Below are 16,507 nucleotides of genomic sequence, written 5' to 3'. Positions count from 1 at the left end.
GTGCAGCGGCGGTCCGGATGAACGGACTTCACAGGCCATAGTTTGGTGACCCCCTGGTATAAGTGATCATCCCAGTCAGTTCAACCTGGATTAACATATTGGCTAGCATGCAGTGCACTTAGTAGTTTGTATTACATTTCTGCTGGGGTTGATAAGGTAAAGTGCACATTTTCACCATACCTAATGCTTTACAAACTCAAGAGAACAATTGGTTGATGAAATTAGATCCCTAATTTATGTGGATCTCTTCTGGTGCAAAAAGCTGTGCTATCCAGTATTCTACAAACACATCAGCTACAGATGGTACCAAAGTATTAACCAATGGATAAGACTTGGTTTATTTTGTGAAGTAATTTATGGTGATGAGTATGTACCAATTACCTTATTCAATCTTCAGAAGTGGACTAACAACATCCAAGACTATTCTGTACAGAGGAAATCCAACAATTCACTGCTGAGGTTTATCCTGTCTCATTTGGTTGTTTCTCTGGTCACCACACACCATATAATGTTCCCACTAGTGATGAATGAATGTCAACTTGAATGCGGCCAGTAAACCTGCCATCACATGTTAGTACAAGTGCAAGTAACAACTTTGCAAAGTTTGGATAATTTCTTGCCTTAGAAGTCCATGGGTGGACTGGGATATTTTTGCCAATTCAATGGAAATCATTATGGTTACATTGCACCATGAGTATGTGTGCATGGCTGGTTAGCTCTTGGCATTGTTCAAGCACAGCATTGTAGAGGCACCTGGGTAGGATGGTCCATTGGACTGCCTGCTCCTGAGTTCAGCCATTTCAGGCAGTTACCTGCACGACCTGCTTCAAGAAATGGTCTAGGCCTTCTTTCATTGCAGTTGGGGCAAAATCTGCTTTGCCTCACTCCTAAGGACTTGAGGTTCCAGACAAAGCCTCCCTCTTGTGGATACTTAGCCAATACCTGTTTGAGATGCCATTGAAATTGTGGATATGGTGCGGTAGGTGTACTCAGGGATTACAACCATCGAATTAGTTGTGTCTCTGGTCTAGAGTGGCAAGTTGCTCCTGACAGCTCATTAAATAGCTTTGCATGAACCTAGTTTCTTCATGGACTATGGTCACCTTGGCAGGTTACCTATCAGATTAGAGAGGCTATTGACAACCTTATGATTCAGGGTATTCAATAGTTGGTGCCTGCTGTCTCACTTGCTGGAAAAACAACTCTTATTGGCAGTCTTTGTTCACCAATGGCACTTTCACTCTTTTTTGGACAGTCTTGGGAGTTACTGTGGCTGGCAATAGCCTGGAAGTCCTGTACAAATTGCACTATACAGTTTCAGACTCACCAGACATCATTCCACCTCAACAATCCTCAGTCATCTCTGCTTCCCTTGCAATGAAATCAATCCTTAGGTGTCATGCCCAGTCTGCTGTTCTGAGTACACCAGATGTTATCTGATCTTCCAGAGTCTGGGGCTGCAGAGTTATAACTAAATGGTCTAAACACAAAATGTGATGCAAAATGAAAACAGTCTTTATTATTAATTTCACAGATGATGTGTGTATGATATATAAGAGTTGCCCTGTAATACAGTGTCTGGCAAATCCTCCTGTTTTGTAGTTCTTGCAGACTATTCTGAGGTAAATTAGGGAAAAATTTTAGAATACTTCACAAGTTACTGTTGAGTCACAATGTGCTCAGCAGTGGGAGTAGTTGTTGGAGAAGAAAGACAATCATATTAGTGTGTTAAAACCATTGGGAGCATCTACCTCACCAAAATCATTTCCAAAGTGAGTGGATGGATTAGCAACAGCAAGCTGTTCATCTTGCTGCTCATATAAAAGGGCTAGTTTTGCAAACACTAAGCGGATTACCATCTAAGAGCCATAATAACTATCTGGTATTGGTGGCCATCTTATCAAAAAGATTTGGAGTATTACATCACAAGAAAGTTTCTGAAGTAAAGTAAAGCAGCAGAGTAAGAAGGATACTTTGGTAAAACTTGCTAAAGTTGTGGAAAGACCCATTTACATTATCACAATGATCCACATGAATTGACTGATTCATTGGCATACAAAAAATTCATAGATACCATACTGGAGGCAATATGCGAATTACACAAAAGTAAAGTAGATGCACATTTTTAAAGGAAGTTGTTCAGATAAACAACTAAAATCATCATTATGAATTTATGGGATCATTAGATTGAGTGAAAACATCAAGTGCCTCTGATGGAAGTCTAGAAGAACTCAACGGTTTAATTAGATAATTGTTTATTCAGAATTGGAGAAGTAAATCACAGAACAGTGGGTACTTTTACTGCAACTTAAAATGTCATATTGTCAGGAACTGCAGACAAACCTTCATTTTAAATTATTTTGTTTTTTTTTACTGAATAATACAAAAAACTCAGTTAATAAAATAACAAACCACTGCAACAATATTTTCTTTGTTAGTAAAAATTAATGAGTATACTTCATATTGTTGGGACATTTTCAGAAAAATAAAACTCTAAATTAGTTTGCCCTTAAGTGGGAAATTCTCCTACCCCCCCCCCCTAAAAAAAGATGTATAGTTTCAAAATATTTTACAATTTAAGTTTTTTCACTGTTTTCTCCTTCCCACTGGGACTCAGCCCTCACATTTTCTGAAACTGTGAACACTGCATTTCAAAGTAAAATTTTCAAATAATCATTTGACAGTTTACTTAAAACACAATTTGTCAGTGCACAAAAATACAAAAACCAATAAAATTATATAAGTATTAAAAATGCACACACAATTCACATTTCCTTTATCTGTGAATAGAATAAATAAAATCTTTGAAGTTCAATAAGTTTTGTTATCTTCCCAAACTTTTAAGAATCCAGAAATTTAATAAACAGTGTTTTGTTAAAAAGCATAAATGCTTTATAGCTGAACAAAATTTAGTGATCGTAACTATTAGTTTTGTGGTTTTAATGTATAGGTTTAGTTTCAATATTACCTAAATATCCAGAAAAATGTCTACTTCACACATCTTGAAATTTCTGTTCTACAGTAATATGTAAAGCATATACTTTCATTTTCTTACAGTTTAGACATAACTTTTATTGTTCACCTAAAATTTTCAAAAGTTTTCACATATACATGCATATAGGTTTAACTGTAGACTGGTTCTAAAATGCAAATAACCCACAATTACCTTGGTCATTCATTGTTATAGTTTATTCCCCTTCAGTGTTACCCAAAGTTTTCCCACAGAAGAAAGAGAATCATGTAGATATATATTCGTTTCTGTAGAACCTGGGACACCTTAAGGACATATCCTCTCTATTTTTGTAGGTCAAATGAATGACCAACGATGTGAGCAATGCATCAATTTGAGGTTATATCAGTGTTGGCAAATAAATTCAGTTGTGTTGCCTATTTATTTATATTCAGCTATCTGGTCAAACAATTCAAAGATTTTCAATGACAACAGTTTATTTCACCACTAAAATTCAACAATAATAATAATACTGGAATGTAATTTGCTGTAAACAGTAACAGAGAAATGTATAAAAATCAACACAATTATTTACCCACCAAAGTATGGAAGCTAAGGTATCTAAACAGGTATTTCAAACTGCATCATTAATTTTGTTCACTGTAATCTTTATAAAACATTTTAAGGTTTTTAGAAGTAAAAATGCACAAAACCTGAAATAAGAAAATCATACATTTAGCTTGATGTTGGAATGTTCATTTAGATTTTATTCTAAAAGCAAGATTTAACATTAAAATGACTGAGAGTGGTTTAAATAAAAATATTTCTTTTGATAATTACAATACAGTCTACACTTGATTATATAGTTACAATTAACTTCAGGCCACCCTAATGTCTTTGTAGCAGTTCAAGCTTTCAACATCTAAATATATCTAAAGGATGAAAGCACAAAACTGTTATTTTTTGAATGATTAGAACACACTTCACTCCTATGAGTAAATTCTTTTAGTGAATCGTTTTGTGTCAACATTCAGAAACTCTGTGGCGACATTCATTTCGAGGGAAATTAGTAGTTAGAAATTATACACTGTAAAATTATTAAACCTGTAGTTTAACAAAAAAAAATCTCATAACTTCAAATCCACACTCATTTCTACTTTAAAAAAAAAAAGTTTGATCCAAAACAATTTACAAAACTAAATTAATGGCTAAGAAGTAAATTTTTACAGGAAATGTGGGTTCTTCAAAATGCAAACCTCCTATAGGTTGAATAACACATAGTTGAAACTATATTTTACTACACTGATGACACCTTTTATCTGAACTAACAAAAAAATTCGAGATACGCTTATAACATAAGATTACAATCCACCTAACCCATGCACTCTTGTTAAAAGATAAAAATAAAAATTATGTACAGGTAAGCATTATAGCTCATACTGCTGAAATTGAATAGAAGATCACAGAGGTAACACCACATAATAATTTATATTAAGTGATTTGACACATGATAAGCAGACTGTATTGGAAGTTTGTTTCCAAAAATATGCTAACTTTGGATAATTTACATAAGAAAAAATCTACATCCTATAGCTCTGAGAACATCAATAACAAGCTAATACCTTATGTTTTTAATGTGCACGATAATGAATGGTCACTAATAGTAGAAGTATACCAGTGTGAGTTTACTGCAAGCCAAAATGTATGACATATTTCTATAAGTGTATTATGTTAATTTTGTCTATACTCATTAGGGTTAACTTATGGTTTGGAATTCCATGTATTTACAAAAAAACGAAAGTCAACATTTTTTTAGAACTGTTAATTACATTTAAAACAATAATAATGCACTGCCTTAAACTGCCAACTCAAACTGTTTATCAGACCAACATTTCAATCGTTTCGAAACTGTACACGTTCAGGGATGAGAATAGGTCAAGCTCAAAAAATCTGGAGGTTAATGGTAAGCACAGCCAAGTCCACAATCAGCAAGATAGTTTGGAGGTAGGGGCTAAGGAAGGAAGGAAATGGGTCTTTTTTTTTAACAAAAATCTAGTGTACTTTAAATTAAAATTTACATATAATAAATGCAGAATTCACATTAATATTACTGCTTCTATATCGTGTAACTGTTATAGCTATACACTAATATCAATAACAGTAGAAAAACTAACTTTCCAGAACAAGACATTTAATAGTTTTAAGGATATTATTCTTTCCAACTGATGTTTTTTCTAAATAAGGACTGTTCATTTAAATTTTACGTTTAATAATTTCATGTAGTTTGTGTGCATTTTCATCATCAACTTTTATCAGTATTTTCATCTCTAAATAAATGTGACAACTACACGTGTGCTAGTTCTAATCTGGTACATATCTTACAGGCAGAAATGAGCCCGATTTAGAAAGACTGCCTACCATTAGTCAAGCAGACTTCACTGTTTACTTCCAAGACTTGTAACAAAAATTTTCGACAGCATATGCAAGATAATTTAATTTTCAAGCTCCAACTCAACTCCCCATCTAATTTACAAACTTTCCCCAATGGATTTACATTGATCTTGTGGGAAACTATTAAATCCAGAAAATTCTCATCCTTAACACTTTGTAGAACATTAAGACTGAAAAATCAAACTAAGCTCTAATGTTATAATTCAACAAACATCATATAACTTAATGAAAAAGATGATGAATTTCAAAGTTGTTTCTAAACTGTTATACCAGAGATGTTAGATTCTTTGAGAAAAAAACATTACCAAGATGTAGTTGGATAGAACTGAAGCAAAACCAACTGACTGGGCTATACACATATGAAATTTGATTATCTTAATTTAACAGTTTTCATTGGGAAAAAAAAATGCATTGCTAGGATAAATTATTACAAAAGGATGTTCTAAAGTGGGTAATATCTTTACAAACACAGAAATCATATTTTTACAAACTCTCAAATGAAAAAAAAACTTTCTATGTAAGACAACAACAACAAGTTTAAAAAATATTCACTGAAAATTAAGTACCTGTCTTCTAGAATACAATCTGTACATCTTTGAAAAGGAAAACCTAGAATAGTGTGGTATTCTGCAGAAAACCAGGAGTTCTGCGGTGTATAAGTACTGTCGGAAATAATGTTCACTATGTAACTACTAATGAAATTATTACACATTAGCATTAATGCGTTAACACTTTTTTTTTATCCTGAGCTAAAATGTGTTAACATATACAATGCATATAAGTGATAATCATAAAATTAAATGTAATAACCTGTGTGAAAAATTACCTCAAAAACAATGCTGTACTGACCAAACACATATGGTTTTTCTTCACTATAATACTACTTGAATGACTAAAATAATAGTTTATTGTATAAAGTACAAAAAAAAACTTCACTGACATACACTAAACTGTTAGATCCATCTCTGCACCATTAGAGAGAGAAATAACCAAAATGATTTTTTTTATTTTCCTACTGAATTGATAAAAAAAAACAGCAATGAGACATTTCACAAAGTTGTTAACCTTCCACACAAGAACCCAGAAAGAAAGAAAATTAATACACCAAGAGATATTGACAACAAAAAAAAACAACTTTAAGATTCACTACACAAAATATGAGTTACATCTAACAAATATGGAATGAAACTATTTATTAACATCAATTCAGCAACATGGCACAAACCTTGACTTTTAACAATTATGCCAGACCTATCACAGACCCTGGATACCACAGTATCAGATGTTTCACATAGATGTACCCTTCACTTTCCTGGATATTCTTGAAAACTTGGCTCCACTTGCAATGTTGTTAAAAGGGAAAAGTAAGCCAATAATACAATAACATACATTATGACTGGTGGACAATAAGCCCTGAAGATTGTGGTATACACGTACATAATTTTTTTTTGGTGGGGGAGGAAAAATTGCTCCTACTCAGTATTTAAGAATCACCTTCAGGTGTGCCTTTGTTTGGAGTTGTTGGTTTTAGCCCAACAACTTTACATACCCAACCAGCCACATCGACTGACTCAGCTTCAGAGTGTTTGATGAATGGATGACTTTGCTAAATTAAATTAAAAAGAGAATTTGGCCATTATTAAGTTAAAAATAAAGCACGTATTAAATTAAAGAAAATTATATCTCCAGTTAATAATATTTATGATAAAAAAGAATAAACTGGAACATTACAAAATATATTTACTTAGGGTATTTTAGAGTAAGTATGTAATATATATAAACTGGAAATATAACTTATGGTTGCTAACATACTATCCATATCTATTTCTGAAGTCATATAAATCTTCAAAGGAACAAGGTCTTTATCAAAGTGCTTTACAGGTACCTACCATATATATTGTATATGGTGGAAACTGAATATATTCTGGAGTGGACTGTGTTCACCCCAAATATATAAAGTAGTCATTATAACATTTTAAAAAAACTTTTCATTCAAGTTTGGTTTGATATGAATTTCGAGCAAAGCTACACGAAGGCTATCTGCACTAGCTGTCTCTAATTTAACAGTGATAGATAAGAGGAAAGGCAGCTAGTCATTACCACCCACAACCAACTCTTGGGCTACTCTTTTACCAATGAATAGTAGGATTGACCTTCACATGATAACACCCCCACGATTGAAAGGCCGAGCATGTTTGGTGGGATAGGGAGTCGAACCCGTGGCCCGCAGATTACGAGTCAAGTGCCCTAACCACCTGGCCATGCCAAGCCACTTTCATTTAAGAAAGCAAAACAATTACTATGCAGTACACCATTGTCAAATAGTAACTGATACAAGGTTATTTAGTTTTTTCCACTTTGTTTAAGAGTTGAACATCACTATAATTTTTGCAAAGAGCATTATGGTTATTATTCTACCATCATTAACTGCTTGGAGGAACACTACTACTTCTTAAGTAAAGAAATAATTAATCTTATTTTATGGTGTTATTTCTATGGTTGACGTGTTTCTAAAGTAAAATTGAAACAAATGATTTGGTTAGAATAGTGAAGACATTTTAGTAAGCAAGTACCATGAAATCCTTGATGGTGTCAGTAGGTGAAAACTGCCAAATATAAACAAATGATGCAGTAGTTACTACTTCCAAACTGTATAAATAAATAACTTATCCACTATCACAATAAGTTGACAACCTGGACTGATAACGGTAATGCAATATATATATATATATCAGTATTAACCAGGGGTGAAATTCTCAAAGACAAAAGTAAAGGTACTCAGCTGGGTCAAGTGGACCTGTTTTTGAAAAATGAAATAAAAATATATAGGTGTAAACATAAAAAATGATAAAGCAGCTCAAATAAGTTTCAGTACTAGGTGCTGGCAGAATTTCACCCCTAATATTAACACTTCTCATGTACCAAATCGAGATTTACAATTCATTGTCAACATACTTAAGACTTTATTTACTTGAACAATATTTATTAATTCACTCTTTCAGACTTTTTATATGCATAACATACTTTATATAGAAGTAAAAATTAAGTTTGCTCTGCCACTACTTTCTTGGCAATTTGAATAATGGAAATATCTACATAAAAGAATAATCTTACCATTAATGTTTTCAAATCAGCCCGTTCAGATGGATTTTTCTTTAAGCTAAATGAATAAAAATATTGTGTCATTACACACAATACTTTTTAAGTTTTGAAATAACCTACAATTCAGTAGTGTAGGAATTTATGGTTATGAAGATTTAGTAATCTACCTTATTTAAAATTTATATTATTATTCAAATTATTCACATACTAGCCACATGCATACAGATTTTTTATGCATCTTGTGTTTTGTTAAGCTGTAGCAAGTTCTATCACGTTTTCTTTGTGTTACAATTTCTATACATACAGCATTGATATTTCCTGCTTATTAAAGTTACCAGATTTTATTTTATTGATATTCATCATCAAGCTTACTGAAAATGATGAAAACTACTTGTATGAAATGTGTAATTATCTCAACATAATTTTATATAGTTATAATGTTTGTTGTTTTAAAAAAAGGGTCAGTCACCATATTAACACAATAGACATGAATTTAGTGTCGACTGAAAACTTAGTCCCTGAATTCACAAGTCGTCTTTATTATGCACATTTGTTATCAACAAACACAGACATGACAATAGATGGTTTTAAAAAAACACATGCAGGAGATACACTAATGATGTTACAATATCATTACAAAACACAACTCCCACATGTAAATGATGAGATGAACTTACTACTTAACTATTTTGACAATAAAAATGCCATACCTATCTAACAGGGGTGGGTACTGCTAGAACTAATGAATTGCAGCATAATGCAATATTTGTAATTTTATTGTAATATACTGCACAAAATCCTTACTTACTGATGTCACTTTGTCAACTCATTAGTCACCTAGGTGTTGTTTAACTTAGGTTACAACACTGCATACCAATGGCAGATTGAATGACATACGACATTAATTTATGTAAAGAAAGCAACTTACTTAGATATTGGTAAATTTGTACACATGTTCATGACTTGACAATCAGACCAATGATGTGTTGAGTTTACACACGTATTTCTAAGACGATTCTCCAAACTAATCTTATAATGCAATGCTTAGAATATTAGGGCATTGATGGTTGTTGTATAAATTGTATTGAGCACTGATACTGTGATAGCTTGGCCTTGAAGTTATGAATGGAACCAAATTTAAATCATAGCCTAATATTGGGAACATCTAAAGATGTAGTGCCACTAGTCAACTAAATATACCTCAAACAAAGTTGGTACAAGTTTACCTCACATGCCATTTCTATTTCTTCATTGTTTGTGCCAAGTAAACATATTGACACTGCAGCAACACGGACACAAAATAACTTGTAGCTTATGTTTGAAATGATAAGGAAAATATAGCCAGATGATTCAAATACGTATTTTGGCAAATCATTTGGCCATAAAAAAAAATTAATATGTTAAATGTATTTAATTTTGTTCTTTCCTGGGACAAATGTCAGCCAATGAGCATGTGTTAAGAGCAGAGCTTTATAACATCCTATTGAGTCATTGGAGAGAGGGGTGTGAGGGGTTAGAAAAATAATTTTATAGAAATAGATAAAACAAATTATGTTAACAAGTCACACTCTTAACCCTATGCAACTAGATCACCTATGATGAAACTTCGTTGAATGGATGGCAACTACCTATTGTAGAAACACAAGTGTAGAGGATGATGTTTCGAAAGTCTTCCGCCTTTTGTCCTCGGGTCGAAAGGCAGAAGACTTTAGAAACATTCAACTTAAGTTTCATCATGAATACTCTCCCTAAACAATCTATCAAAGAATAAATTCCTCATATTACTGGCCGAGGGAAGTTGTAGTTTTAAATACAACATTCTGGTTTACTGATTGCCAACTTTATGGAAGAAAAAAAAAAACTTAATTAATCTTTGAAATTCAGGACCGTCACTAAGTTTCTTGGTTAATTTCACATGCTAGCCACGTATTTCACCATTGCAATGTTTGCCTATGAATCAGCCTCAAATTGTGCTCACAACAGTGTCAAAACAAGGAGGGAGCAGTCATCCCTATCTCAATGTTGATAACTTCATTTATCAAAAGTTATTTCCATAAATAATAAATAAAATAAAGTAGAAAAAAAATTCTCATGTCTACAAATTCTATAATTTTACAGCCCTCTATTTTTCATGACCAAAAAATAATTTATGTTCATGTGTGTTGGGAAGAATTACATTGCTAAATAAGTCTACCCAATCATTTTCTTTTATAATTAAAGATAAATTAAATTTTGATTTTAAACAAAATGTAACAGATATCTTCATAGAAAGCATATATATAAAAATAAACACAGTTTTGCAATTTATATGTTATTTTCTTACTGCTTAATTTGATGGATATGTCTTTGTTAATTTCTTATAATTTGAATGTAATAAACTTCAATTAATATTTTATAGCCATAAAACATACAAGGCAAAAAATGTTTAAACAAAATTGAAACTAAAAGTACATTCACAAATGTGGGCTAATACATTTTAGTAAAAGTTTTAAAAACATTTTTGTGGATGTAACTTACCATCTATCTACAAAATCCTTAAACTCTGTAGAGAATACTCCTGTTGGAAGAGTTGGAGGAGGCTGGAATACATATAACAACATACATACATATATTCATCAAATATCAATACGAAAAACCGTAGTTAATATTATTCAGCTTTTTGACTTAATTTAAACTGTGTCTTTGTAAAATCCCTTTACAGAATTAATAATAAATGGATTTTTACTAATTAGTTGAAAACAAAACATATGTTAAATCAATGAAAGAAGAAAAAAAAAAGGAATATACGACCATACTTTTATTTTGTACGACACTATGCAAATGCTTACCACAGTCATCTGAGAAAGTAATATTAATAAATAGGGCACTCAACAAAAGCAAATGTCAGACATCTAGTTTAACTTTTAGTCACATGCATCTACTGAGAATCAAATAATTACCTGAACATGTTGTAAAAGAAAAATATCTCTATTTTGTAAAAGTGTTGATGCATTAGTAGATAATTTTCTTAATTCATTCAATTCAAGGTAGTTGTTGTGCATCACAGATAAAAAATAACAATAAGTAATTATTACTATATTCAGGGTTTATATATACAATGAATATTTTGATATAACAGCTATTGTGGATTATCTTTATTACGGATAACTAAGAATTTTCAAATATTGTTTGTTTTTTTATGTACAATGAAAGGTAGGCCTGAAAAATACACTTTCAAATTCATATATTACACTTATAGACATGTGCAACAGTTTTGAAGCTTTGGAAACCACAACCATCAAAAAATTAAATACAAATAAAAACAATGAATGAAGTTCATTGAGAAAACCTTGAAGTTGTTTGAAACATACAGACGCAAGACAATACTGAATTTTAAATGACATATCGAAAGAAAACTAAATCTGGTTAGGCAGAAACATAAAAAGTGCATTCACGTGTGCTATATTCTTGGGTTTACTTGAAACAGTCTGCAACAAGAGATAGCTTCACATCGTACCCACCACTCAAGTAGCACATTACATCCACACAAGTTTGCAAGGATGCTAATTTATTATTATAACAATTCCTCCTGTTGGGCAGGTTATTTCGGATTGTTCAATTAAAAGAAGAATACAACATCCAGTATATGTTAAATGTCAAAGTTTTATGTTAAGGAGTTTAATCCTGATCCGAATAACTACATGTAAATGGCAAAATTTTTTTCTTACACTTAAAAAGTGACCAGTGGTCTCACCCAAGATTAAGGTTCTAATTTGCCTAGATAATAAAGTAAGTGTTAACTTAAGGCTTGAAATGATAAATGTAACCATACCGCAATTGAAATGCACCAAACATATGTATTAGATTATAAAGACTTAAATGTACACAATCATATTTCTCACACTTGTTTGTTTTCCATATTGTTTTTTGTTTTGTTATAAAAACAAGAATATTAATTTTGGAGTTAATAAAATATCATATGAACGTTTACAAATCTATCTCCATACAAGTAACTATTTTTTTAACCATACCTCGTTCACTATGTAGTCTAAAAGCTCAAAGATAGCCATAGGTCTTGGACCATCTCCAAAGGCTCCAATAAAACTACCTAAGATGTAAATTTAACATAAGTTCTCGATACACATATGAATAATGAAATCAAATTTCAAAACACAAAATCTTACAATAATCTTTTATCCAGCACAAAATTTAAAATCTGAACATGTAACAAAGCAAAAACTACACAATGTTTTCAGAATTGGTTGCACTTGACAACAAACAGTAAAAACTGATATTTCTATAACACTTAATAATTTGTGGAAAAGTATATACTTTGATACAATTCTCAAAAGGTTTATCTGTTGAAGAGTGAGCTTATAACCATAAGGTAACTGACAATTCACAATAAAATTTTAGCAGATGAGTAATAAACCTAGTCAGTTTATGAAAAAATGTACAAAATTTTAATTTAACATAACCACAAAATATAACCTCAGAGGGGGCTATCTATGATAGACTGAGTAATGATTTGTAATACTATTCACAAGTAATAGAAAATGATGTAAATGTCCAAACAATTTATAAGTATACAAGTATGAGAATAAGTGGTAACTGAGAACAACACCAATCAAACGATAGATTAAACCTTTTTCTTCTGTTAATCCATTTTTGGATGTGCTCTGAAAAGTGTTGAAATTTGCTTATCCTGCATTCAAAGATCTAGGAAGTATATTTTATTTTCATTACCTTACATTGTATAAATCAGTCTAAAAGTGTGTAAATCAATGCAAAGGGTGTTTCAATTTAGTTTAAAGCCAAGTCTTGTAATCTGTAAAGTGTACATATATATATAACCACAAAGAGCAAACTTAGGGTCAGAAAAACAAAGACATTTGACCCTAAACTTTTAAATTAGCTTATCTATTGGCAACTAACAATTTTCAATGCCATGTTTGCACCAAGGAGAATGAATACACATGATTTGATATTCAGAGCTATCATAAACAACACAAATTCTTTGAAAACACTACAGATATATAACAGTTTTATTTCATGATGATATGATGACCATCATATTTAACAGCAACAGACAACAAATCTTAAGAACAATTGTGAAAGATAGAAACATGTGATATTATGTTCCCAGGTCGCATATGGAAGGGTTAATAGTATACAGTTCAGGCTTTTTCAGATATTGGCATTGTTGTGAATAGCTGTTGAATGGCAATGTAATTTCACAGCAGTGAAAAATTAATGCAATTGAAAATAAAAAAAACGATTTGATATGAAATAATATTAATGGATTAGAAAAACTAAAGTCAAAGCAAAGCAATATAAAACAAACTGTACAAGAGAACTCTGAAAGAATACTTTTGGTCTTAAAATATCTTTTCAACATTCATATCACCAATATCACACATGATAGCTTTATCTTACTTATAATCAACCCATATTCTTCCACCATTCTTAATAGCACTTTCTACGTCTCTTTCAATGAACTTTTAAACTCTAAAGATTTCTTATACAGGTATTCTTAAACATACAAAATCTTAGATGTAGCATGTGTTTCGTGCATGAGCATTTGATGGAACTACATCATCAGACATACACAACCTGATACTCACTACATCAGATGTTAACTCATTTGTTAAGCACTAAATCATGTTCAACCAAAACATAATGACAGCATGGGTTTTAAGCTCTAAATCATGCTCAACCAAAACATACTGACATCATGGGTTTTAAGCTCTAAATCATGCATAACTAAAACACACTAACAGTATAGGTTTTAAGCTCTCAATCATGCACAACCAAAACATACTGACAGCATTAATTTTAAACTCTAAATCATGCCCAACCAAAACACACACACACAGCATGGGTTTTGAGCTCTAAATTGTGCACAACCAAAACACACTGACAGCATGGGTTTTAAGCTCTAAATCATGCACAACTAAAACACACTAACAGTATGGGTTTTAAGCTCTCAATCATGTACAACCAAAACATACTGACAGCATTAATTTTAAGCTCTAAATCATGTACAACCAAAACATACTGACAGCATTAATTTTAAGCTCTAAATCATGCCCAACCAAAACACACACACACACACACACGGCATGGGTTTTGAGCTCTAAATTGTGCACAACCAAAACACACTGACAGCATGGGTTTTAAGCTCTAAATCATACACAAATACTTAACAATGATGTAATGAAAAAATCCTCATCTCCAGATGGATATCTGGTAAATACATGATCAAAAACTTGATTTTCAAATAAGTAATTTTGGAATGAGGCCTTATAACTACCTGTCTTTTCATTTTTACAATCCTTAAAAGGACTTCTTTAATTCACGTATATATATTAATTAACAAGTTAACAAGTATCCCTCTAGCAATCTTGTGTTATATGCAATTTTCATTAGTAAAAACTCTTGTCATTCTCCTTATTTCAAGGTTTAATTATATAAATATAATACTTTCTTGTATAGTCATGTTTTGTATTGTCTAATATTGTTAATTTGCTTTTAATCAAATTAGTTTTTCTAAAACTTATAATTATTTTCTCTGACTATTTAATTACTTTTATTTATATAACATGACTAATAAAGCTAAAACAAGATAGCAGTTAACAATACCTGAAACAGTAATAGATCTGTTCAAACTTAACAAGTTTCTACCCTTGTATGTAACAGTGCATTCTATCATGTTGCTATTTCAAACTCCTTTTTAATAAAAGTTTTAATACTGAAAGGCTTAAGGAATAGCATCAGTTCAAAACACTATCACAAGTAAAGTTTCTCTACTTCTGAATGGGTAACCAAAGAAAAAATTTTTGTTGTTTAACATATATTTATATATTGTATTGAATGTTACATAATATTTTAATCTATTTTCTTTGCTGATCTATACAACAATATTATTAAAATCTGACAATCAGAGATTAGAGGGGGCTAACTATAAACTTACAGTATGAAGGCCCCTTTCATATTTATTTAATTATCATGTTCAGCAATGCTAATCAAATTATCATGGTATTTCACTTTAAAAAAAAAGAAATTTATAAATTCGAGGCAAAAGTACCTTCAAACTTGCACCTTACCAAATGCTCATATAGTTAAAAAAAATATTAAATTTTAGAAGCCCTATCTTATACGATTCATATTTTTATGTTTTTCATCAAAATATTCCTGACACTTGACAGCAAGAAAAAAGGAGATTGAATAAGTACTTCTTGTTTTTGATGTTTATTCTTTATTTATTATTATAAAAGTAACTAAAATGTAAAAATAGGGACCTTTTTAGGTTAGTTACGATTAGTTTAGGTAAAATAAATAATAATATAATAAAAATGTTTCACGAGGCACGCTGCTAGCATGCTAGCAGCTCGTGGGTAATGTAATTCGATAGAGTAACATGAGCTGCATATTCTCCAAGTGATTTACAACTTATAATGCCACTGATAGTAGTTAAACACAGTTCAAAGGGCAATCAACAGAGCAATAAAACAATAAAACTTAATTATAAGTAGATGTATACTGTTACAAGCTTAAAGCTACTTAGGATAAATGAATGTAGTTTCACACTACATTTGAAGTCACTCTAGAAAGAAAAAGAGGGTAATTTAGATTTATTGATTTCTTTTTGGGGGGGGGGGTACCAAGGTTAGTCAAACTGACCAACCTTGTATAGAGTTTGGGTTGAAACCAAACATTTCAAATGTATTTAAGAGGTTTCTGAAATTACACAAATGAAATTTGAAATTTTTTAGATGAAGAAAAGTATTTTTTAATCTTAACATGAAAATCACTTTGCACACTGACTATTCAAAACAAATACTAAACATATTCATGGACAAGTCTTTATTTTAATTTATTAAAAATACTTCACTAAAAAATATGATTTTTTGTACGTAAAAGACTTATAATGTTAACTGAAAGACTGCTAAATTTTGTAAAGATATACATACTATATTGAAAGTTAGAAGTATTAAATCTATAAAGACTTTAATTGAGTACATT

The 16,507-nt window shown here is 31.2% G+C and overlaps 1 protein-coding gene across 1 annotated transcript in view; it reads right to left on the bottom strand.

The window, feature by feature from the left end:
- Window positions 1–3,425: 3,425 nt before the first annotated feature.
- Window positions 3,426–16,507, bottom strand: part of LOC106468591 (dual specificity mitogen-activated protein kinase kinase 1-like) — a 39,941-nt gene continuing 26,859 nt past the window's right edge. The window contains exons 9-12 of the mRNA XM_022397568.1: window positions 12,514–12,590; window positions 11,021–11,082; window positions 8,516–8,561; window positions 3,426–7,007 (exon numbers count right to left, since the gene is read on the bottom strand). Of these exons, the coding sequence (XP_022253276.1) occupies window positions 6,885–7,007; window positions 8,516–8,561; window positions 11,021–11,082; window positions 12,514–12,590 (308 nt within the window). The 3' untranslated portion in view covers window positions 3,426–6,884. The remainder of the gene's footprint in view (window positions 7,008–8,515; window positions 8,562–11,020; window positions 11,083–12,513; window positions 12,591–16,507) is intronic.

This window comes from Limulus polyphemus, unplaced genomic scaffold, assembly GCF_000517525.1.
Source record: "Limulus polyphemus unplaced genomic scaffold, Limulus_polyphemus-2.1.2 Scaffold89, whole genome shotgun sequence".
NCBI classification, from domain to species: domain Eukaryota; kingdom Metazoa; phylum Arthropoda; class Merostomata; order Xiphosura; family Limulidae; genus Limulus; species Limulus polyphemus.
Note: the sequence above shows the minus strand (reverse complement) of the source record. Positions and strands in the feature narration are given on the sequence as shown.